This window comes from Gastrolobium bilobum, unplaced genomic scaffold, assembly GCF_033153095.1.
Source record: "Gastrolobium bilobum isolate Gb01-03AN ecotype WA unplaced genomic scaffold, APGP_CSIRO_Gbil_v1 utg3766, whole genome shotgun sequence".
NCBI classification, from domain to species: Eukaryota; Viridiplantae; Streptophyta; class Magnoliopsida; order Fabales; family Fabaceae; genus Gastrolobium; species Gastrolobium bilobum.
The window spans coordinates 24,153-48,413 of record NW_026898390.1 but is presented as its reverse complement, the minus strand read 5'-3'; the positions used below and the strand labels follow the sequence as shown (position 1 = coordinate 48,413).

The following is a 24,261-nucleotide window of genomic DNA, read 5'->3' as shown; positions in this document are numbered from 1 at the left end:
TTCTCCTGGAAAAACATAGTGTAGTTTGTAAGAGTTTGTAAACAAAAAAGTTTGTAAATATAACCTTACCCATTATTTTTTATGAAAATAATTATAAAATTCAGTTATATGTTTCACTTAAAAGTCTATAGAACATGTTTATCACTGTATATACGCAATCCGCTCTTCTGGTGAAAATTTTACATAAAAGTGTAAAGTAGCCTTTATTTTCATTTTTTTTTTCCTCTTACGATTTCGGTATAATTTATTTTCACGGTTTTAGTCTTAAATGAATTATTATAAAAGTTGAATGTAAATAATAAATGATATTAATCAGAGACAGAGAAAAAACTTAATGGAATATAAACATAATATCCCTATGTACCAACAAAAAAACAAAATAATATCCCCAATATGAGTCAACAATATATAAGAAGATGATTAAATCATAAAAGCAAGAATATTGAGTTTAAAATTATTTAATATGAAATTAATTTTATTTTATTTTTTGGAAATGAAATTAATTGTATTGGATTTGATTTTCAAACTGATTCATTTAAATATTAATTCTCATATTTAATATTTATACAAAATAAAATTCAACAAGTTAGTTCTTATATTCATAACCCGTTAATTAAGATAACTTGAACATTTTATTATAATTATTTTATATAATTAAAAATAATTAAATTAAATTTACTCAAATTTTTATTAAATTTAAATGAACTTTCGATCATCTTAGTTGAAAATGATTAATTTATATTATTTCCTATATTTGTCAATGATTAAATATTAATTGAATCTTTTATTTTAATAATTTCACATTATTCACTTCATTTATAATAAGTAAAAAATAGTAAATTAATAAGAAAAAAATTTATAAGTTTAAATAATTAAACATAAAAATAAGTTAAATTCGCTCAAACTTTTAGTAAATTAAAGGGGATTTTTATATGCATACAATTAAAACTAAAATAGTTCAAATCAAATTAGTTATTTTATTTTTTTTGGAAATTATCTAATTAGTTATTGTTTCATGACTTTCCAAAGAATAAATTTTTGAGATCATGACGAAAAATAGCAAAAGCAATTGCCAATTGATCAGGTAACAGCATAGCTGCGTAGGGATCGATTTATACTATGTAAATTTATTAAGCGGTTGCAACTTGAAGTTAGATATCTAATGAAACCGTTGTTGACATTAATATATGAGTAAGAATTATTTTATTTCGTGTAAGTTACACTTTTAATCTTGATCCTTAATTTTATTTATATTTAACGATCCTAATTTATCAAATATTTGAACTGTCAGATGCAAGCATATCAATGATCAAGATTTAATGTAAGATTTCTTATTTTTAAATCGGTATAATAATATCTTGTCCGTATATAAATATATTCATACGCACATAATTTCCTGTGTTTTGATCATTAATGTGCATTTCATTGCAAATTATCCTTACATTGATTGCTTATTAAGGGTTTTCAACTTGACTGTCTGACTAGGAATGAAATCATAGTTAACCAACTTACACTAACTGCTTATTGTTCCTGACTTCTTGTATGCTACACGCTACAGCTTTTAATAAAACATTTATTTCAACAAATGATCCACTTTGTGGATATTATTAAATAAATATTCATTGAACATTATGCAGCAAGATTACTGGAGTTTCGCTATACATAAGATGGAGAAGCAAACTAAGTCCTGAAAACTAGGGACCAGCAACTAAGTTTATCCACAGTTAAATTTATCCCTCAAAAAAGACCTTTGAGAATATTTATTAGAACACTTTCAAAAGGGAAGACACATAAAAACTTTCAGAATATTTCTATATCCCAGTGGCCATATAGAGTCAGTCAAGACACACATAATCTGTTATCAAAGGGGAAATTTATCAAGAGATTTCCATTTTCCTTTGTTGTTCCTGTAATTCACTTTTTGCCCAGCCTTTTGCTGCACCATTGAGAATTAAAAGAATGATAATTGAAGGGCTCGGGTTGGTAACAGATCAAGCTATATATAATTATATATAGAGACTGTAAGAGAATACTTTATGCTGTAATGATATTTTGCATTGGTTTTACTCAACCCCAAAAATCATCTAATGTTGGACTTGGACAAGAGATTTTTATAATTTACAAAGAACTAGTCATTGTACTAATCATATGCAAACACCCATGATTTGCTCACTTTTCTTGGAGTATTTCATGAATCATTTCTCAAGTGCATCTTCAGGTTGGACATCACTGTTGATCATGATCCGTGGCTTGCCCATGCTGAAATTCAGCACCTGGGCATTCATGTTATACTTGATTTTGCCATCATATAACATCTTTCTTATGTAGTGCTCTAAGTCCGAACCAATCAGGCGAAGTGTGTATTCTGTCAATGGAGCACCCTGCTTTGTATCACCAAAGGTTAGTATTTCACCATACAGAACAAGCTCTGAGCAGAAGTAATCAAAATGGAATCACTCCATATGAATTTTTAGAAACTGTCAAACATAACTTATAATCAATCCTCACATCATTTTTTTCTTTTTACATCTCTTTTCAGGTTTCTACCATATTTAGACTTAAACTATTGGATGTGTGAGTGATAAATAAAATAACGTTATATTAAGTGATGTGTCTTCAATGATTCTATATTATATCTTTGGGCTCAAAGTGTGAATTGTACGGGATTATATTTTTTATTGTATTTTATACTGACTTAATTCCATTAGAAAGTGAAGGCAGCAGCGAGGATCAATTTGTGACCCTGTAGTCACCTTGGCCATGATAAGAACCATTTCATCAGCTCAAGGTGTTAAACAATTGGTCTTAAATAATTTTATATTATATCTCTCTAACGATGTTTTTAGTATTCTTTACACTATTCTAAGACATAGAATGATTATACATGGATTGTGTTTAAGGAAACTACCTCGTAGTGATCCACAAGCTCCTGGAAGTAAGAATAAACCATGTTGCAGGTCTCAGGATTCCACACAAACTCATCAGTGGGGTCAAGAATAAGGGTGAGCTTATCCATCTGGGTTTGATCAAACGCAAAAGTTTCAGGGTCGATATAGGCTGCAAAGATCCTGACATGGCGGGTTGTGCAGCTAAGCCACTGTCCTCCGTATTCCCTGCTCATGTTTTTGCTTTTGACATTCAGCTGAGGTTCCACTGGCCTTGGTTTTGTTCCTTTTGGCTTCATATTCTGACTTTCTACTTGTCCTTGCTCCTCTTGTACTTTCACGCTCTCTGCTTCTTGAACATCAGTTTCTTGTTGAGCTGAAATGAAAAATGCTCTCCTGTTTTTCACTTCTCTTCTTCTTCCAGTCCAACCTATCATGGATAATTTGGTTGAAACCATGTAGGAACAACTTGTGGCCATGACTAAATGCTGTGTTCTAGCTAGGGAATGTAAGTGGTGGTTGCCTTTAATACCATGGACTTAAAAGCGGGTACTATTAGTCTGCCAATAGCTTGTGTCCTTCTTTTAGGGATAAGATTTCTTCTATAACTCCGAGGCAACTGTATGTGGTCAGAGAAAAAACGAAAAGTTTTTTTTTCCATGGATACCGCTTTTCCAATTTTACCCATTCACATTTTTGGTTGTATATAAATTCTAAAACAATTCTTGCCTATGGTGAGTTCACTATATTCAATAGTTCAAAATATGCCAAATTTGTGGGGGTGCTTATACTAAGTTCAAAACGCACCAATTTTACCAAATCTATTTTAAAAAATAATAATAATAACAAGGGGTTTGCATTTGTCATTTAACATAACACAACAAACCTATGTAGCACCGATATGACACGCGACACGTAATGCGATACGACACGACACTCCGACGCGTCAATCTTAAAAAATTATGGATTTCGACACGTTGAGACACGTTTTAATATTAAATAATATTTTTAATTTATATATTGTATATTTTATTTAATATTTAATAATTTAACAAAAAAATGAAACTAAATTAATAATACTCAACAACACGTTATAAAGATGGAAGCTTTAATAAAAAAAATAAGAACTGGATGAGACAGAGATATAATATCAGATAGAGAGATCAAATCATATTAGTGAGAGAGATCAGAGACAAGGAGATACAACAAGAGTGTGATAGGAATTGACAACAATGATGCTGAGATGATCTCTTATCTACTTAAAGAGAAAAAAGATAAAAAAATAAAATTGATATGATCAGTTGAAAGCTTTATTAATATATTTTAATTTTTTAAAAAAAATAAAAATTTAAATATGAAAATAAAAATTAAAAAAAATTACGAAAATGGCGTGTCGGAACGGTCAACGTCGGAAAAAGTTGACCGCGTGTCCGACACCGTGTCGGAGCGTGTCGGACACGACTCTCCCTATTTTTACAAGTGTTCGTGCTTCCTTGCAACAAACTTTCCTACACACACAACATTTTGTGGGGTCCACACTTTTTGAAGAAAAAAGAAAAAAAAAAAAGAAATTACGGCACGGAAAACGAATCTCTATAATATTACACAATCAATTTTTCTACAACGTAACTCTTATAAAACCCTAATAATAATAAGGTGAGGTGCAGGACAGGCTTGAGACCAAGTTATTAGTTGTATTTAACACATCCTCACTTTGCTGCAAGACACAGCTGATTGAAGTTTGAACCATGAACTCGGATGCATGCTGTGCTTCAAAAATTGAGACAACACATTAGGGACTTGCCCTTGACATCCTAGTTACTACCCTGGAGTCCCATTTAATGTACCCAAAAAAATTACACTTCAAAAGTTAATATGAAATTTACACTTAAATTGCATTCACACTTGTCATTGTTGCATTCTATGATTTCAATTACTTCTTTATATTTAGTCGCATTGTCAACCTGTATTTCTTTTAAATTTGCACCAGCTAAATATTTTCATGACTCACCAATAAGGTGTTGGCCGAGTAATAACAGCTCAAGGTCCCCTTAAGGTGAAAAATGCAAATTCGAGATCCAGAAAATACATCTGTTGGGAGGGAGAATCCTTAACTGCTCTTAACCTCCGACCGGATTAGTCCTCAAGGATGAACCCATTAATAGAAATACTAAAAAAAAATATTTCCATGACTCTACAATCCTTTTACTTCCTAACTTACTGGCGCAAATTGCACCTAAAATAACCCAAACACTTTCATTAAGTCTTACAAAATATATTGACTCTCACTTGGCACGCCCTGATATACAAGATATTGCAATGAGCCATAAAACTTTATTTTCATTATAAGAACCAGTTTAATAAGTTCATCAACAGTATCCAACTGCAAATTCAAGGGGTCACTGTCACACAATGTTTATGATTGATCAACAATTTCTGCGACTTCATCATCACCTTCAAAGCTGATGAAGTCAGCAGTTTCACATTAATTGTTTTTATTCTGTTGTCATTGTCTATGAGCCACCACCGTCCCAGGTTCACAAACAAAAATGGGAATAGAACCAAAGTAATGCCCTCTACTGTTATTCTGATATCTAGATCTCTTCCTTTTCTTTCCCTTGTCTTGTTCTTTTGGGTGATTTTAGTTCCTTGTGCACAGCTTCAAAAGTTGGACAGACACAGCTGTGCTGCTTCTGACACTGAGACCACATAAATAAGCAGAGTAATCATATCTGCCAATGTTGAAGGTAATCATTTCACTACTCAAGTTTGTAAAGGTTAATGACATGTCTTCTTCGAGACTGTTCAATCCGAGATGACATGATTCTCCTATGTCTTGAGTTGTACAGTGGTTGTGAGCGGACAAGAGGTGATATGCACATATAAGGACGACTAACTATGCTCAACTAGTCAATAAAAGATTAAGGTGAAGTATGCACATGGTAGGAGAATGTGTACCTGAACCTGGGAAAAAGCCAAGAGACCCGCCCCAGTGTGTCTGTCTTGATGCATGTAATACCACCTGTACTTTGTGAAAATTCATATGCAAGACACGGTTTTTCTCAAATATTTTTGTATGAATTCAACCTATCTACATATCATATCCAGACTAAACTGAAATTGCAAGAAAGTCAGTCAGTGATAAACAAAAAGCAGGAATTCTTACAAAGATTGTTTCCGCATCAAATTTCCACCATATAATCTCATTATTGGCCTACTTTTCATCATTATGTGAAGTACTTGTAAAGGAACAAACATTCAAGTCAAAGCACAGGGAAATGAAAGAAACCAAGCGGACAAATTGCTATTGCCTTATTAGGATGCAGAGCATTGATCCTTATGCTCTAAAATACAACTTGTTCTTTTACCATTACAAATTACAAAATTTGATAAAATTAAGGTAAAGAAAAAAATCGACACCATTTTCAGCAGAATAAAAAAGAGAACTCGCCCAACAAATTCTACGGTGTACTTTCCTCATTATTAAGGAAAGGAGGAGGGCACACACAACCTCTCATCCTAAACCCATTTAAAACCCGTATAAGATGCCAATGACAATGGAAAAAGGCACAAGAAAACTTTATCTACAAATGATTAAGATAAAAGGTGAGAGCTTCTTGTAGCAATTTGCTAGTAGCTTGCTCAGTCAAAGCTTGATGAGCGGCTCCACCTGCCTCTCAAGTAGTCCTCCAAGGAGACACTATGCTCAACACTGCACATTGAGAGTGAGTCATCCTCCACATCAAGCAGTGCAAGATTAAGATGTGACTGTAGATTACTAGGAGACAACACTTCATCATCAAGCATTTCTGGCGCTTCCAAAGCATTAACTTCTAGCCTTGCCCACTTTATTGCATCAGCATCACCTTGAAGGAGCTTTGAAATCTGTGGTCCAATAGAATATGAGATTTTCAACAGGCAAAGCGCTAATGGAGAGAATAAGAATAATTCAACGGTGATTAAACAAGAAGATGAAGTCAAGAAGTATGCTATAGAATTCAGGTACCACATGATTATCGATAAGCAAAACACTAGGTCGGGTCAATATGCTAAAAAGGACATGGAGAGCTCAATTTGCAATAAAGCCAATTGTGGACCACTTACAAGGCTCATTTGAGGCCTAGCTCTTGGAGCACGTCTGATACAGAGAGTGGCTGCTAAGACTATCCTTTCCATCTCCTCATGATCATAGTTATCACCCAAAATAGGATCCAACAATTGTAACACCTTTCCACTATTTAGAATTGGACTTGCCTGCAAAAAAAAAAAAAATTGAATTATTTTTTCCACAATACATATGATTCGGAAATAAGAAGTAATTGAGGAGACGTAGAGCATAGCATTTCAGACACATACCCACATAACGAGACTCTCTTGACCTTTTGGATAATCACCATTTATGGGCTTTCTCCCTGAAAGAAGCTCAAGGAGCACGACACCAAATGCATAGACATCGATCTTATCATTTACTTTGCCATAGATAAAGTATTCAGGAGCCAAGTAACTGCATAAATGAGTGTAATACATAATTTAGGACCTTTCAAACACACTATCTCTCTGCATCTTGTATGGATAAGAAAGGATGTTATAGTTATGCAGGGTTTGAAAATACAAACCCAAAGGTTCCAGCAACATCTGTGCAGGTTATATGTGAGGACGAGGTTGATGCCCATTTAGCCAGTCCAAAATCAGAGAGCTTAATAAAATCAAGCAGAACAACATGAGGATCATAAACACAAATAATTCAAAGTACTAAAACTCAATCAACTGAAAGATAAATACCTGGGGTTCAAAATCCTCGGATAATAATATATTTGATGATTTTACATCCCGGTGGATCACAGGTTGATCATCTTTACAATGCAGATACTCCAAAGCCTCAGCAACACCCGTTGCTACCTTATATCTCTCAGTCCAACCAAACACAAGTGGATTTTTCTTATTCCCTATTTTGGTATGCAATAGAAAAAAGTAAATAGAAAGTTCATCAGACCACGTAGAAACACGAAAGGGGATATAGTAATGTATATTTGTGTACCATGAAGGTTCTCTTCAAGGCTTCCTCCTGATAAGAAATCATAGACCAGAAGAAGTTTTCCATTCTCAAAGCAGAACCCGAGGAGGGAAATAATGTTTTTGTGATGCAAGGTAGTGATAATTTCTATTTCCAAAAGAAACTCCTTCAAAACATCATAAGAAGGCTTTAGGATCTTGACAGCAAGTTCCTTGCCATCAGGAAGACAGCCTCTATAAACCTGACTACTTCCTCCTTTCCCAATCAAGTTTTCTGAAAGCATATAGGTAACCATGTTAAAAATAAACCAGTTTTGTTAAATTGAACTCAGTCAAACGAATACTAGGAAACAAACCCGGCATGAAATTTGATGTCGCTGATACAAGTTCTTGGTACTCAAACAATCTGCAAGTTGATGAGTATCTCTCATGAATGCCCTCCAATTCTTTAGGAATACTTCTGGAATTGCATTCAGGCGAAAAAGCTATCCCTATTTCAGCATCTACTACGACAAGAGCACCACTTTCACCATCTAGAGTCACAGGTTGATCTTGACCTTGATCACAAATGTTAGGTTTTTTATCATGATCTGCAGCATGTGAAAGATTTCTACAAGGCAACCTCATTGCCCACTGAACCACAGATATATGGTGCATCCATGATCTATCATGAGATAGTCTGTCTGATAAAATTCTCCGGTGCAGTAGTGGCCAACCCGGTTTCAATTCAGGTTGTCCTGCATCAGGGGTCTGAACAGGCACTATAGCCAAAGAATTCTCACTAACAACATCATCAGAAGACCCTTCTGCAGATTGGTGGCAAGAAGTGTTGGGTAATGCCTGGGTTGGGCCACAAATTAAGCAGCTCTCTTTTCTAACAATTTCTGTAGAATCCAGAAAAACCTTAGCTAAACTGTGATCTGAAATTTTTTGGCGGGTTCCCTCATCAGCATCCGTCCAATGAATTGTACTCTTACTGAGTGTCCAATGAATTGAACCAAACAAACCATTTCTGTGACGACGATCAGTCCCTGCAAAAACCCAATGGCTGAGAATTGTTTGAAGTTCATGAGATTCACGTCAATCAAAACTAAGAAAAATCAGAAACCTTGTAGTTCAGCAACATTTGGTGGCCAGGCGTCACGCTTGAACACAACTTTCCCATTGTTAACAGCAAGAACACAGCATTTCTTAAATAACTTTTTAGCACAATACTTAGCTACAGAGATTTTATGGAAGCCTTGAGCAGTTCCGACCACAACATGAGTCGCAGAATAAGCATTTGCTTCTCGAACCAACGTTTTCTTCACTGATGAACCACGGCAAATTTTGAGCTTGAGATCCACCTGAACCAATTCCCCACCCCCCACAAAAAAAAAAAAAAAATCTTAAATTTGAAATGTTCTCTTTAGAATACAGCAAATTGAAGATTGAGAAAGATGGTGAGAAATTAAACCTGTTTCAAATTGCAGAATCCTTCATAAACAGCAACAACAGAGTCAAATGCCTTGACAAGAGAAAGCAGAGACGTTTTCCCATCATTGTTCACCATTTCTACGCAACCCCATTTAACCAATCAATACTCACTCTATCCCTCGAAAACCAAAGAGAGAGAGAAAAAAAAAAAAAAAAAAAAATTCTAGCCTACCGTGGTTCCCATGAACATGTAGAGCAACGACAATATCACCAGGCTGAGCAACTTTGACCATAGCCCACGTGAGTAACTCTTTGCTGGGGGAATCCAGCTTCACCCCCACCACCACCGTCCGGGAACCGGAGCCCCCGTGGAGGGCTTCTCCGGCCAGACCCGTTATCAGCATTTTTCACGTTAATATGTCAGGGGATCACAATCAGAGTGCGATGTCGTTTTGTTCGAGTGGGAGACACTGAGTGAGTGTGTCTGATATAGCATAAGCAGCCACGCCTTTCGGGTTTGGTTTGGCTTTAACCGCCGTTTGGCATTAGCAAGAGAAGAGAAGGGCCATAGTTCAAAACTTCAACCATAACTTTTCAGTTAAGACAATCATCACCATGTGACTTTTTGATTAAGATACTAACAATGTTTATTGCTCCTTTTAATTTGACCACTTTGAAACACATTGGACTTTATGTTCTCTCTTGGATTTAGAAAAACTTGTTGCTTTTTATCTTTAATTTCAGCTATGGTATTAGAAATCGGGATAGGATACTCTGACAACTAAATAATGTTACTACCAATGTTAGTACCACATCTTAACCGTTGATTTCTGTCAATCAACGGTTATCCTTTATTGCGAATTAATAATTAATTAATAAATTTAATTTGAAAAATAATAATAACATTATTTGATTGTCACAATATCCTATCCTTTAAAAATTTAGCTAAAGTGGATTAGAATCTCCCTTCTATTATAAATTGCACCGGTTTTATAAGTGTTTGAATTAATATTGTTATGTCATTCTCATTTCAATAACATCATGCTTTAATTTGCTTCATTTCCAATCATTGTGTTAACCTTCATCTACGTATGCTTTGAATAAATAGGCACGATTTGCCTTTTATTTAAAAAAAAAATAAAAAATTGCGTGGTTCTGAACTTCTGAAGGCGGCATTACTAGAGGGTGGTTTAATAGTCTTCTTTAGCCTTACGCTATTTTGCATGTATTGTCATTTCTAATATTCATGTCTCTCTTTTTTCAGTAAAAATATATTTAAAAAGGGAATCAAGTCCCATCAACAAATTCGGTAACAAAAAAAAATGTGTTAAATAATTTTTTTTTTATATTAGAATCATAAGATATTTTGATACTTATTCAAATAATTAAAAGCATTTAATAAATAATATTAGGTACTCCTCAAAAAATACAGTTATGAAACTCTTTAACAATTATAATTGAACGTATCATGTAAAGAAAAAATGTTGTTATATTTTCATAATAGTCATTATAATACATAATAAAAAAAGTATTAAATAAAAAATACATTCATTGAATACCTTGTAAACATAGTTATCAATATCGTACGATACACGGTACAATTCATACGATATAATTCACAAGTTCAATGATACGTATCGTGAGATGTATCAAAAAGAAATTTGTAACGAACGATACGATACGATACTATATTGTGCGATACGACACGATACGTGTATCATACGATACAAAAATTAAATCAAAATTCTTAATTCTTAATATAAAAAAGAAAAAAAATTGATTTGTGATTTAAATTAAAAAATTATTATTAAAAAGGAAAAGAAAATAAAGATTTGATTTATGATTTAAACTCAAAATCTAGGAGACCAAAGCAAAAAGAGAAAGAGAGGTATATTTGCTCGTATAATGTTTCTTTTAGTCAAACGCCTTATCTAATTTATTTACATATGTCATTATATACATATATATATATATATATATATATATATATATATATATTGTTATGTATATTTTTACTTTTTAAGTTCTCAAAATCTTAAAGCGGATAGGAATAATAAAAGTAAATGCATCATCATACAAGAACAAGATAATATTAACAGGTTTGATAAACAAAATATATTGTCAACAAGAATGATAAGTGAAAACGATCTCAGATTGTTGAACAAGAAATGAGAGATGAGTCAAATGACTACCCAAAATGAAGAGGATGATGGATTAGTTATGTCGCTGATAGATGCTGATAGTGATAGTAATAATAATATTAGTTGTAATGATTAACGAGTAGGAGAACAATTGCTTTGCATTTTAATTACTTATGTATTTTGCTTATTGAATCTTTTTTGAAACTTGGATTTATATGATATTAATTATATTAAATATTTTTAAATTATTTTTATTATATTTCTATATCTTACGATTTGTGATATACGGTATAAAAAATCAGTCGAACACGTGTTGTGATTCAACAAAATTCATGAAAGGCATTAATACAATTTTCATTTAGTATTGGAAACATTATTAAGACAATTGATTAGGATGATTTTTAATAATTAAAAAGTAATATAAAAAGATTAATAATTGATATTTAGAATATTCACGAATTGGATTGAATAAATTTTGAAGTTAAAACTGTAAAAGTCAATCAATCCAATCTAATCGATATTTTAGTAATGAAACTTGATTGGGGTTTAGTTCGAAAATAAATATGGTGCAATTTAATCCAAACTAAATTGGTTCATATGACATAGCTTTTAAAATTTTAAAATCATCAAAATATAAAGCTCCGTAATATTAAACGAAAAATGCGTTAATTCCTTTTTATATTTCTAATATAATAAATACATTTTTTTATTAAATACTTTTTATTTAATACAAGAAATATATAAAATGTTTTAAAATAATATAACAAAACTAATAAAGAAAATAGTGACATAAGTCAGTTCCAGCCTTCCGCACATTTGCCGCATGAACGCATGGCAAATTTGGCATTTTGTTTTTTGGTATCCTGCCAAATTTGGCACTTTTTTTTTTGGTATCCGGCAAATTTGGCACTTTATAAAAAATGAAATTTTTGAAAAGTATTTATTATATGAGATAGATTATTCTGCCTACTCTTATTTTATCCACCTCTCTTAACTCCATTAGATTATAATCTCATCGAATGATAGAGATTTGCGGAATAAAATAAATCATTTTTTCCTTTCTTTCTCCTTACTACCTCCCACACTCTTTCTCTCTCCTCCCCTTTCTTTTTATCGATTTGTGTAATTTACAATCTGAATTTATATTTGAATCTAAATCTCCATTATTAGATGAGATTGTAAACTAACGGGGTTAAGAGATGTAGGCAAAATAAGAGTAGGCAGAATAACATAACTCTTATTTTATATTAAAAAAAAAATCTATATAAGACAACCCCCTTGCGTGAAATTTTAGTGCACGAGATGCGCAAGAGACTCGATGGGGCAAACCAATTAGAAGCCGGCATTTTCTGTGCCAACTGTACAGAGGAGAGAGATTTTTTTTTTAATTCAGGTGTTATGCTTTTAATGGAAGGCACATAATGCTCGCGATGCACATTAAATATTTCGAAGGAAGGAAAGAAAGGAGAGAAAGGAAAAGAGAGAGAATGAAAAAGGAAGAAAATGTAATATTGAGAGAAAATCTCATTCTTGTAATTTTATTCTTTTCATTTATTTTATATGTAAAGTTGGTATTATTTTCATCTATGATGCACCGACACTTTAGAATACCTAATGTGTCGTATCCGACACTTTCCGACATTCTTTGACACCCCGACACTTTTTGACACTCCAACACACATTGCAGAGACTCAAAAAAGTGTTCGAATGTTGCGTTGCGTTTTTAGTTCTAACTATTAGATTCGTTAGATTACGATTATCATTCTATTGAGTTTAATATATATATATATATATATATATATATATATATATATATATATATATGAGATATCTTAGTTTATTTGCAAAATTGATGGAAGTTATAAGTTTAGCTTCATTTTTTTGTTAAATTATTGAATGTTAAATATAATATACACTACATAAATTAAAAATATTATGTGATATCAAAACATGTCTTAACGTGTCGAAATCTAGCATTTTTTAGAATTAACGTGTCAGAATACCGTGTCATTTCATATCTCGTATCCTATGTCCTGTGTCGGTGTCGGTGTCAGTGTAACATAGGTCCAAATATTCTCTTATGTTCCATTCTGGTTTATCTATTATCTTTGACTTTGTAAATTTGATTAATTTATTTAAATTAATTATAACAATGATCTTGAATCAAGACTTTAGCATTTAAGAATTCCTTTGGTACCAGATGAATATTAATGAAATATGTAATCTTTACTAAATAATTATGATGTGACTGACCCACAAACAAGGGGATCAAATGGTTATAGGGTAAGGGATACCTTATCATGGTTTGAGCTTCGCCATACAGAACCTTTAACATACAGAACTCACAGAATTTGAGCATTAGTCATTTCAGTTAAAGACTATACGAACTTTATATGTTTGTATGCAAAAACCCACAAAGGTTTGGATATGTTTGTATGTAGAACTCACAAAGATTTAGGTATGTCTGATTGAAGAACTCACAAAGGTCGGAGCTTATATTTATTAATCATGATATTATTTTTTATTATAAATATATTTTGAGAGAATGAAATTTTTCACTAAAGTGGTTGAATTGGTTATAATTCAAAAACTCCAATATTACTGAATTTATTTCATGTGTGTTTATTTTTATGCTAACCTTTCCAGAAAGTAAGCATGCCAGTATGTGTAGCATTAGAGTAGGATAAAATAAATATAATTTATTAAATTAGGCAGTGTGTTGGAGTAAGAAATGAAGTAAACTTTGAATTTGAATTCACATCATGCTCATATATATAGGGGAAGGATCCGTTTACAAAAAAAATTTACAAATTTTTGCAAATTATATTATATACTCCTGAAAGTATATAGTGTAACCTAGTGTATTTTCAGGAGTACTAATAGAAATAAGATACTAGTGTTGATATGTTGTTTGAGGAGAGAGAGAAAAAAATAAGTATGATACTCTATTTTTTTATTCCCATAAAAATTTATCTATAATATAGGTGTTAAATTTTGAATGAGAATAATATCTATTACTGGATGTGACGGGCTATGTAGCACCGATACGACACGCGACACGTGACACGACACGACACTCCGACACGTCAATCCTAAAAAATTATGGATTTCGACATGTTGAGACACGTTTTAATATTAAATAATTTTTTAATTTATATAGTGTATATTACATTTAATATTTAATAATTTAACAAAAAAATGAAACTAAATTAATAATACCCATCAACACGTTATAAAGATGGAAGCTTTAATAAAAAAAATAAGAACTGGGATGAGAGATATAATATCAGATAGAGAGATCAATCATATTAGAGAGAGATCAGAGACAAGGAGATACAACAAGAGCGTAATAAGAATTGACAAGAATGATGTTGAGATGATCTCTTATCTACTTAAGGGAAAAAAAGACAAAAAAATAAAATTGATATGATCAGGTGAAAGTTTTATTAATATATTTTAATTTTTTTTTAAAAAAAAAAAAAAAAAAAAAATTATGAAAATGCCATTTGAGCATGTCGGACACGGTCAAATTCGCGTGTCGGAATGGTCAACGTGTCGGAAAAAGTTGATGCGTGTCCGACACCGTTTCGGAGCGTGTCGGACACGACTCTCCCTGTTTTTACAAGTGTCTGTGCTTCCTTGGTGACGGGAGTATTAAAAATGTCGTTATCAAATATTAAAATGCTTTTATGTATGGATTATGTTATATTTACTTGCTTATTATTAATATATCAATTTTACATTTTTATTAAAAAACGAAATTAAAAGAGAATATATTAAAAGGTTTGGGGTAATTTTGCAAAATAAATACCATTTGGGTAGCAATTTAATTTTACAGCTCAGCTTCTAATTCACAAGTCACTTGACCACAAGTCTAAATAATGCTTTGGTCCACGTAGATATGGTTTCAAAATCTATACGGTAAATGACCGGAGCATGTACGTCGAGTAGATCATTATTGTTAAAATCTCGATTTATTATTATAATTTTATGTTTTTACGATTATTTTTATCAAAACGATTTTATTAATATTTTAAACGTTTTTATATTTTTACGATTTTTTATGATTTTTTTACGTTACGATTTTATAAGATTTTTTAATCCTCTCTCGATTTTACTTAAGATCTTAATTTTAACAACATTAGAGTACATAGAAGATTCAACCCTCATCACTAGTCCACCCTTTATAATTTATAGCAAGATTATAGTTGCACCAGTTTAATTGTACCTCTGATTGCTCATTTTTATAGCAAGACAATGTATATTCATTTAATAGCTCTTGCAGTACCTTCGCTTGAATTTCTAAAAACAACAGTGAAACCGACCATATCATGATTCAGGGGGAAAGTATTAATATTTTGGTGCTTTAATGCACGTGATAGGGCTTTTGTTACAAAAATGGTCTCTTACATCATCAAGTCATGTGGGTGGTCTACCATCACTTAATGTGCATACGTAATATCCATCAAATTTAGAACACAGAACAGAACCCCCGTGTGGGTGTGGCGCTTTGCTTTATCATATTCATATATATGTTTGTGCGTGATCCTCCACTAACCTTCAAGTGAAAATGATGAATTGACAAACATCCACCGTCATTGATAGTGCCTTGTTTCACGGACAAATTCCTATGTTTTAATAAATGTGTATTAACTGAACTATACCACTAAAAGTATACTTAAAACAAATAATAATAATTTAACTTACACGATCTTTCTCTCTCCCTATTTAACTGTACTCAGCGGCGTTCATTCATATCTCTTGTGGAAAAAGTAGTATTTTTTTTTTCAGCATGCATTTTTCTTTTTTCCCCACATAGTGATTTTTTAAATATTAAATGTTGGTGGGGACCCACCTTTTCATTTTTCTTCTTTTAAAATTATTGAATGAAAAGACAAACTAATAAAGCAGTCTTCTCTTAACGATAAGATCACATAAAAGCGAAGTGTTTAAAGTAGGTGGGGACTGGCGAGTTTGGTTTGATTGTGTAAATATATTTATTCCGAGTACAATAGATATATAGATATTTTATTTTATTTTATTTTATTTGATAAATATGTTATAGTGACGTGCCACATTAAAATATAGTAGAATATTAATGTTTTTAGGCTAAATATCATTATTATTTACCATTATTTAATTTTTGATATACGAAGAAAACAACATTTTTAAACCATTTGTTTAATTAATTAACAAATATGCAAACTTGGTAGTGTTATGAAGTTAATAATAATATTTTATACCATCTTTATAGAGAAAAAGCATCTACACAGTAATTTAATACAGCACACAGAAAAATAAGAATCATTTAGTCTATAATCTAATTGTGATATATAGTAGAGATGGGTTACCAGGAGGAAACCCAATCGGAGTTAAATTGTCGTGTTAACTAAAACAATGGTCTATGTGCCTAACATGGGCAAGAAGACAAGCAATCCCACCAGACTAGATATTTCACTTTCTTCTATTTTTCTTTGTTTCATTTTCAGAAGGGCGGTGTAACCGTGCTCTCAAGTTGGATTCATTTTGGGAAACTTGAACCCACACCACATGCTTTACCATAATTTTAGGTTGCTGCAAGATACCACTTTATTATCAGTTAGTTGATTCATCTCCTAACATTTCCTTCAAAACAATTAATATACAAACACTATTCATCTCCTAACAAAAAAAAAAAAAACACTATTAATCTCCTAACATATTATAACACTCACTATACATGGCCATGATAAAAACTAGAAGAACAGTCCCATCCACAAAAATATTTTCAATGCTCCAGAATCATGGAGTATTCGGTACTTCTTTTATTAAATATAATAAAAAATAATATTTTTATATTATCCTTTCTTTTATATTAATTTTCACTCATATTCCATAATTTCGGTTTTGGACAAAGAGTATGTACTCCAGGACCAAAGAAAATGAGCTCCTCGTCCACAACTCAAAAAATTACTATTGGTTTAATTTATTGGAAATGTTATACTTACTATCTTTTTTTCTTACTACTAATTTTATTATCGTGGGGTCAAAATCAAATCAACAGCTCTCACTTGATGTTACTTTGTAACCGTTGATTTAATTTTGATCTAACAATAATAAAATGTAATAAGAAAAAATGATAATAAGTATAACATATTCCTTAATTTCTTTAGGTTTGTGACATTTCACTTTCCAATTAATCTTTTTCTCTAATACTCAATTAAAAGCAACGATGGGAGGATTAGAGAACAAATCAATCCATTCATTCAGACATGAAGACAAAATTAAAAGGGTCTATCCATCTTTGTTAATTAACTAGTAAAACATTAATAGAGCAGAGTTACTTTAAGCTTATTAAGGGCTTTCAAACATGGCTTGGACATAGGTTCTCACCACTAACCAAATGTTAATAAAGGTACTAAATTCAAGGTAACTTATGTGACAAACAAATACTTGAATGATGCTCAAATTCTGCCTAATATTAAGGAAGCAAGATAAGCTTAGTATCATCATTGTGAAGGCAGTTATATGAAATGATGTACTTGGACAATTTGAGTCAGTGCCTGGCAATGAATGGCCGTTAAGATGGGGTTTGGAAAACCAAAACGACATATTAACCAAAAGGGAAACGAGAGATAGCGGCAATGGCAAACCAATGTGAATGTCCCATCCTTCTCGCCCTCCAAACCTCACACAAATTTTTATTAAAGTAACTTGTAAATTTGTAATTGACAGGGAAACTTAGCTTGTTAGTTTGGTGGGCTTACTTTCCATGATAAGACACTAATCTAAGTTACTGTTTTCTGCTTGCAATTTGGTGGGCTTACGCAATGGCAGTCTTTATTCTCTTTAATTGTTCTTAGAAAAGTTTCTACAGGTTAAAGTGCTTTCTTATCCCAAAAAAATTTTATGCAATGGTTGTACTGAATGTTTGAACCTATGACTTTATGCAGACTATCATAACCCCCTCACCACTACACTAATGTCGCACCTATTTGTTCGCCTTTGTCCGCAAGTGGGAACATAAACCTTGAAATTTTAATTTTTTTTTTTTTAAACGTAATAGTAAAGCATGATATTGGTTAGATTAGACTTTGCTTGGATATATAATGAGGGATGAAATAAAAAATGATTGGAATACAGTAAGATGGAATGAGATGCCATACGTTTCATTGGATATTTTATTATGTCATAAAACAAATTAGCTTGATTAAAAAAAAGATGTTGGGAATAATTTTTTATGTTAAGTAGAAGTTTTTTTTTTATTTATATTTTTTGTTTTTTAATGCATTTAAAATTTTAATTAAAAATTTTTTCACTCAATGTGCAGATATAAATAATATTTTCTGGATCCCACTGCACTCAATCAATCCTAATGACTTTCTTATCTAATTTTTTTTTAAAAAAAAAATTAATAATAATATCTGGATTGTTTATAACTTCCACTTGCTGGTTAATGCCAGTATAGTTGTAGGACCAGCAGAGCCGTTTGAGAGGGCATATTAAAGGTCGCTATCATTTATTTATTTTGAGTAGAATCAATTTCAAAAATTGGAACCGTATTTGCAGCGCCAAACAGATCTTGATTCCTCTAAAATTGAACTTGAAGGCAAGTTCAAGTTGACGCACAACAATGGTTGGAGCCTCCTTTGGGCCTACCAAAAGACATGCATCCAACGTGATTTATTGGGTTGAGAGCGCAAGTGTTACTGTTTTCAATAACAAAGACATGAGAGAGAGAGAGAGAGAGAGAGAGGTCGTTGTGAATTAATACGGCTAATTAAGAGCACTGGTTTTGGTTACTTAGAGAGGTCACTTTCAACTTAAAGAGAGTATGCCCTGTTTGGATATTGTTTCTCAAAATAGTTTTATTTTTATTTTCAGAAAAAAAAAAAACTCGTTTGATAAGGTTTATTTTATAAAAAAAAAATTATAAATTGTAATTATTATTATTTTTTAGAATTAAATTTAAAGAATATGTCTGAATTATTTTTATTTTGTGTTTCGACTTTTAATTTAAAACAAAAAAAATACTTATTTTTATAACTATTCGTAAAACAGAATAAAAATATCAGAATACAATGAAACAGACCTATATATTTGGGCTCCACATTCCATGCATGTAATGTGACTTGTGACACGGTTTTGCATTTTGATGCTTGAGAATGGGAACAGCTAACTTTTGCTATGAGAAATTCTGGCTCAGCCACTTTGCTTCAAGCAAGAAAAATCCAAGTTGCTATTGGGCTGCTGCTACTTTTTATCTTATTATATGGTTTTTCTTGTTGAGACGAGAGAGCCTACTAAAGGAGGGGAACGGTTAATCCTTCTATTCATCTAAGCCTTAATTATATCGCCCAAATTATCCAAACTATGAGGAAGAAATCTCATCGAATTGCCTTCTCTATAAAAACTGGTTTAGAATCATTTAGAATATGCTAGTCATACAAATTTCAGTTGTTTTTCAATTAATTTTTAACTTAAAATTTGTTTGGTTAAAAATTTATTTCAAACTAGCTTTTATCTAATTTATATTTACATTTATTAAATTAAAATAAAAAACTTAAAATGTTCGTAATGACCAATTGACCGTTACATATATGAGTGATTCTTATGGTGTCTAACTTAATAATTACTCTGAGGTCTAACTGAAGATGATAGAAAGGAGTAACGAAAAATAAGAAAAGTATATAAAAAAGTTCGACTCTAATTTTTTTTTTTTAAGAACTAGTTTATTATAAAATTATTTTTCAGAGTAATCCATTAAAATTTTGGTAGTTAACAAACACCAGATATGTAAAAACTGGCCCGATTATACTTAGATACATAATTTTAAGAAGTTCTAACTCTAAGACACTTCAAAAATAGTCAGAATTGAACATGTGTCTTGATGTTAGTTATGGGCCAAATGTGCTTCAAACTTATGAATTGGATCTCTTCACTTTTGTAGGACCCTCACAACCCTGAAACACTAGACTCCAAAGTCCAAGCCCATAACTTGTTATGAATTGGATCTCTTCACTTTTGTAGGACCCTCACTCTAACATAAAAATTAGGGAAAAGTTCACTAATGACTATGTAGTTTGCTTCAGAATCATCTATGTTCATGTGATTTTTTTTTATCACATATGTCTCTGTGCTTTGTAAAAAATTAAAAATTACAGGGGCATATGCGATAAAAAACATACCCTTTTGCAAACCACAGGAGTATATGTGATAGAAAAAAAACCACAGAAATATAGGTGATTCTGAAGCAAACCACAAGGGTATTGGTGAACTTTTCCCTAAAAATTAACAATCAACTCATGCTGAATTATTTTTTAAATAGTTCATAATTCTCCACACACACAAAAATAACAATTACATTGGAACAATGATTATTTTGTCGCTATTCATCAAAATATTTATCAGACTGCCACATCAACAGTAAAAATTTTCAGAATGTCAGGTGGCATAATTCGTTACGACTGGTAGCGAATTACGTTCATTAATGATTTTGTGACATGTGACACACTTTCGCAGGAAAAAGCTGACGTGTCATAATTCGCTACAGTAGTAGCGAATTTGATCTGCAATATGGCCATGTGTCATTAAATCATTGGTCACGAAATTCGCTATCAGTGGTAGCGAATTATGACATATGACAGTGTGGTAAAAAATACTGTTCACGGGGAATTTGGATAAAAATTTTGCGAAAAAAATAATATTGTGGTCAATGTTCCCCATACATTGTATTTATATAAAACGAAATATTAATGTATTAAAAAAGAAAAAAAAAATGCGAAATATTATTAGGGACACGTGTCCACTAGTTTATGCGAGTACGCGTAAACCTATACATTCCGACAACGACAACGTTAGTGCATCTTTATTTGTTGTAGATTCTGATCGCTGTAATTCCGTGTATTGTTTCCTCTCTTTTTTTTTTTCTTTTCGCTGTTCTTTTTCTGTCATTGTATTCTGCAAACTAAAAAGATGTTTTTGTTTGTGCCTATTCCACACTTCACAACTCACAAATCCCTAACGCTAACTTCTTTCCTTCTTTCTTCTGGGTATTTCTCTCTTTCTCCTTAATCTTTTGCTTTTGTTGTGCTTTCCACTTGTGTTTGTTGGATTCACCTTTTGCATATAAACACCTTCTTCCCCCCCACTCCCACTCCCACTCCCTTAACAAACCCCCATCATCACTGAAAACGGTTTGCTTGCTAAATATTTGTGAAATTATTTGAATTTGGTTGATACCTTCCCATTTGTGAATCATCCGTTTTCTGGGGTTGGATCAAATTATCAATAGTCTCTTGTTGGATGTTCCCTTATTATTCATGTACTTTTGAAAATTGTATTTAGTCTTTGACTCTTGGGTCATATCTATACTCAAATTTTACTTTGGTAATATTTTTTTTTTTTTTTTTTTGGGTGGTAGTAAAGGGTGATACAACAGATGTAACATCCAATCAAGATTGCTTGTAAAATTTATGGTATTTGGAATGATAGCAATACATATTTAAATCTGTGGCTTTGACTTTTCTGTACTATACATCAATTATGAATTATGACTCATGACATCAGTTCTTACTTGGAGACTTCTATCACAAGTTAGCTCCTGTTACTACATATCCTTTTCTTGACCCTATCTCATATTGTCTCTTATTGATTCACTCACTGCCCTTTCACATTTCACACACTAAGTGTTTTTGTAATTCATAAGCTTCTTTACGAGAATTTATTAATAATTTAAGATGTTGATTAGTGACAACTTGGATATCATTGTTTTGCAGACCTCAATGTTCTGAATGATTTCTGGTGTTGGTGCAACGATACTTTAGCTTTTAGCAATATCTGCCACTTCCTAAGGAGTGATAAGAAAATGCAGTTTTATCATCATCCGTTTGATTTGGACAGCCAGAAAGTGAGACTTGCGTTGGAAGAGAAAGGCATTGATTATACATCTTACCATGTCAATCCCATCACTGGCAAGAACTTGGATTCCTCATTCTTCAAGACCAATCCCAGTGGAAGACTTCCTATTTTCCAAAATGGCTCTCACATCATTTACGATACTATTGATATAATCCAGTATTCTCTCTTCCCAAATTTTTCATCATTCTGTTAACACTGCCTTGAATTGATGTGGATAAAAGAATCTCCATTTTGAAGATTTATGCAGCTTTAGAAATTAATCAGAGAAAGAAATAAATAAATAAAAATTGAAAAATTGATTGCTGACAAAGCTGCTTTCTGCATATTGATCATTACCCTGCAAACCAATTCTCTTGAAGCAGCCTATTGCATAAGCTACTTTGGATAATTGGGTGGTTTTTATAGTTTCTTGATAAAGCTTAATCTCAGAATGAAATGTTGAATTTGAATTTACTTTTACATGCTTTTGTTATGAGCATACGTTTTATAGTGCCATTGGATTTTTAGGTACATAGAAAGAATTGCTGTGATATCCTCAGGTTCTGAGAGTATCAGCATCAGTAGCAGGGAAGTGATTGAATGGATGCAGAAGATACAAGAATGGGATCCTAAGTTTTTTACCCTTTTCCATATACCAGAGAAATACCTGATTTATGTTTCCAAGTTCATAAGGAGGGTGGTGATTGCCCGAATGTCTGAGTCTCCTGAGTTAGCAAGTGCTTACCATGAGAAGTTAAGAGAAGCCTATCAGACAGCAGAAAAATTGAAAGACTTAGATGTTTTGAGAAGGAGCAAGGAGCATTTGGTTAGACTTCTTGATGAAGCAGAGATGCAGCTGAGTAAAACACGTTATTTAGCAGGTCAAGAGTTCACCATGGCTGATGTGACGCTCATTCCAGTACTGGCTCGTTTAGTACTATTGGATTTGGAGAATGAGTACATAACTTGCAGACCAAACATTGCTGAGTATTGGGTTTGGGTTCAGCAGAGGCCTAGTTATAGAAAGGTGATTGGTAAGTATTTTGATGGTTGGAGAAAGCACAAAACATTATTAAAATCTTGGTACATTGTTCGTATTAGAAGTTTGCTGAAGAGGTACTAGTCAAATACATATATAATATAGGACTCATGGTTGCCAAAAGGAGGTTGAATAAGTGACTATATGAAAGAGCTTTTTGCATGTGTTGTAGATAAGGAGGATCTATAATAAACCTTGGTCTTTGTTTTTATTTTCCCTTTTCGTTTTCAACATGTTTTTTTGCCTGAGATAGAAGGGGGAATCTTTTTTTCCTTTCTCCCTTACTGAATGGTGATACTAGAAACTGAGTTTGGATTTGTTCCAGGATGAGATGGGAGTGAAATTGAGTGATGCATGTTATTGGATAGTATCCAAAAAAAACTTTGGACGCAGTACTAGAACAATTCATGGTTTCCATCTTCCTTCATTAGTTAAAAGACAATAAGAGGCAAATTTGTGTTTCTTTGAATCAGTTAACTATTTCTGTGCAATGTTCTGTCTACTGATATTGGAACAATGCCTTCGTGTGAGGGCCTTGTTATGTGTACACTAATTTTGTTATCTGTAAATGTAATTACAGCAATAAAGTACTTATTTTCAATACTAGATTTCTGCCTCCTAAACAGACCCCTCTGGTGTTATGCATTTTCTACTTGCTTTGTTGTACGAATATCATGAACCAAAGTTTCAGTTTGTAATAATAATCTCATTGTTGCTATTTTTTTGTGATAGACCGTTGATTGCTTTATTGATAGACATGACAACTGTTAGGTTCTAGTCTATGAAGTTAAAACTATTTTGTGTTTATATTGTTTTTCATTCTTTACGTAGAAATACTTTTTTTGTCGACATTAATAAGATAAGTGATTAAAAGTGAATTATAAATTAG

The 24,261-nt window shown here is 32.2% G+C and overlaps 3 protein-coding genes across 4 annotated transcripts; 1 reads left to right on the top strand and 2 right to left on the bottom strand.

The window, feature by feature from the left end:
- Positions 1 to 1,984: 1,984 nt before the first annotated feature.
- Positions 1,985 to 3,449, bottom strand: LOC133315681 (NAD(P)H-quinone oxidoreductase subunit M, chloroplastic). The gene is made up of 2 exons (XM_061517356.1): positions 2,909 to 3,449; positions 1,985 to 2,381 (listed from the first exon to the last, which is right to left on the bottom strand). The coding sequence occupies exons 1-2, from the start codon at positions 3,362 to 3,364 to the stop codon at positions 2,196 to 2,198; spliced, it is 642 nt and encodes a 213-aa protein (XP_061373340.1). The 5' UTR covers positions 3,365 to 3,449; the 3' UTR covers positions 1,985 to 2,195.
- Positions 3,450 to 6,503: 3,054 nt separating this feature from the next.
- On the bottom strand, positions 6,504 to 9,718 carry LOC133315688 (protein kinase STUNTED-like). The gene is made up of 10 exons (XM_061517365.1): positions 9,547 to 9,718; positions 9,355 to 9,452; positions 9,007 to 9,244; positions 8,255 to 8,929; positions 7,924 to 8,172; positions 7,668 to 7,831; positions 7,502 to 7,581; positions 7,242 to 7,389; positions 6,990 to 7,139; positions 6,504 to 6,770 (listed from the first exon to the last, which is right to left on the bottom strand). The coding sequence occupies exons 1-10, from the start codon at positions 9,716 to 9,718 to the stop codon at positions 6,528 to 6,530; spliced, it is 2,217 nt and encodes a 738-aa protein (XP_061373349.1). The 3' UTR covers positions 6,504 to 6,527.
- Positions 9,719 to 21,341: 11,623 nt separating this feature from the next.
- Positions 21,342 to 24,041, top strand: LOC133315682 (glutathione S-transferase TCHQD). 2 transcript variants are annotated; one of them, XM_061517359.1, is made up of 3 exons: positions 21,342 to 21,486; positions 22,213 to 22,510; positions 22,862 to 24,041. In XM_061517359.1, the coding sequence occupies exons 2-3, from the start codon at positions 22,302 to 22,304 to the stop codon at positions 23,454 to 23,456; spliced, it is 804 nt and encodes a 267-aa protein (XP_061373343.1). In that variant the 5' UTR covers positions 21,342 to 21,486; positions 22,213 to 22,301; the 3' UTR covers positions 23,457 to 24,041. The 2 variants fall into 2 exon arrangements, with proteins under 2 accessions (XP_061373343.1, XP_061373341.1); XM_061517357.1 differs by lacking the exon at positions 21,342 to 21,486 and adding an exon at positions 21,561 to 22,029.
- The last annotated feature ends 220 nt before the right edge of the window (positions 24,042 to 24,261 follow it).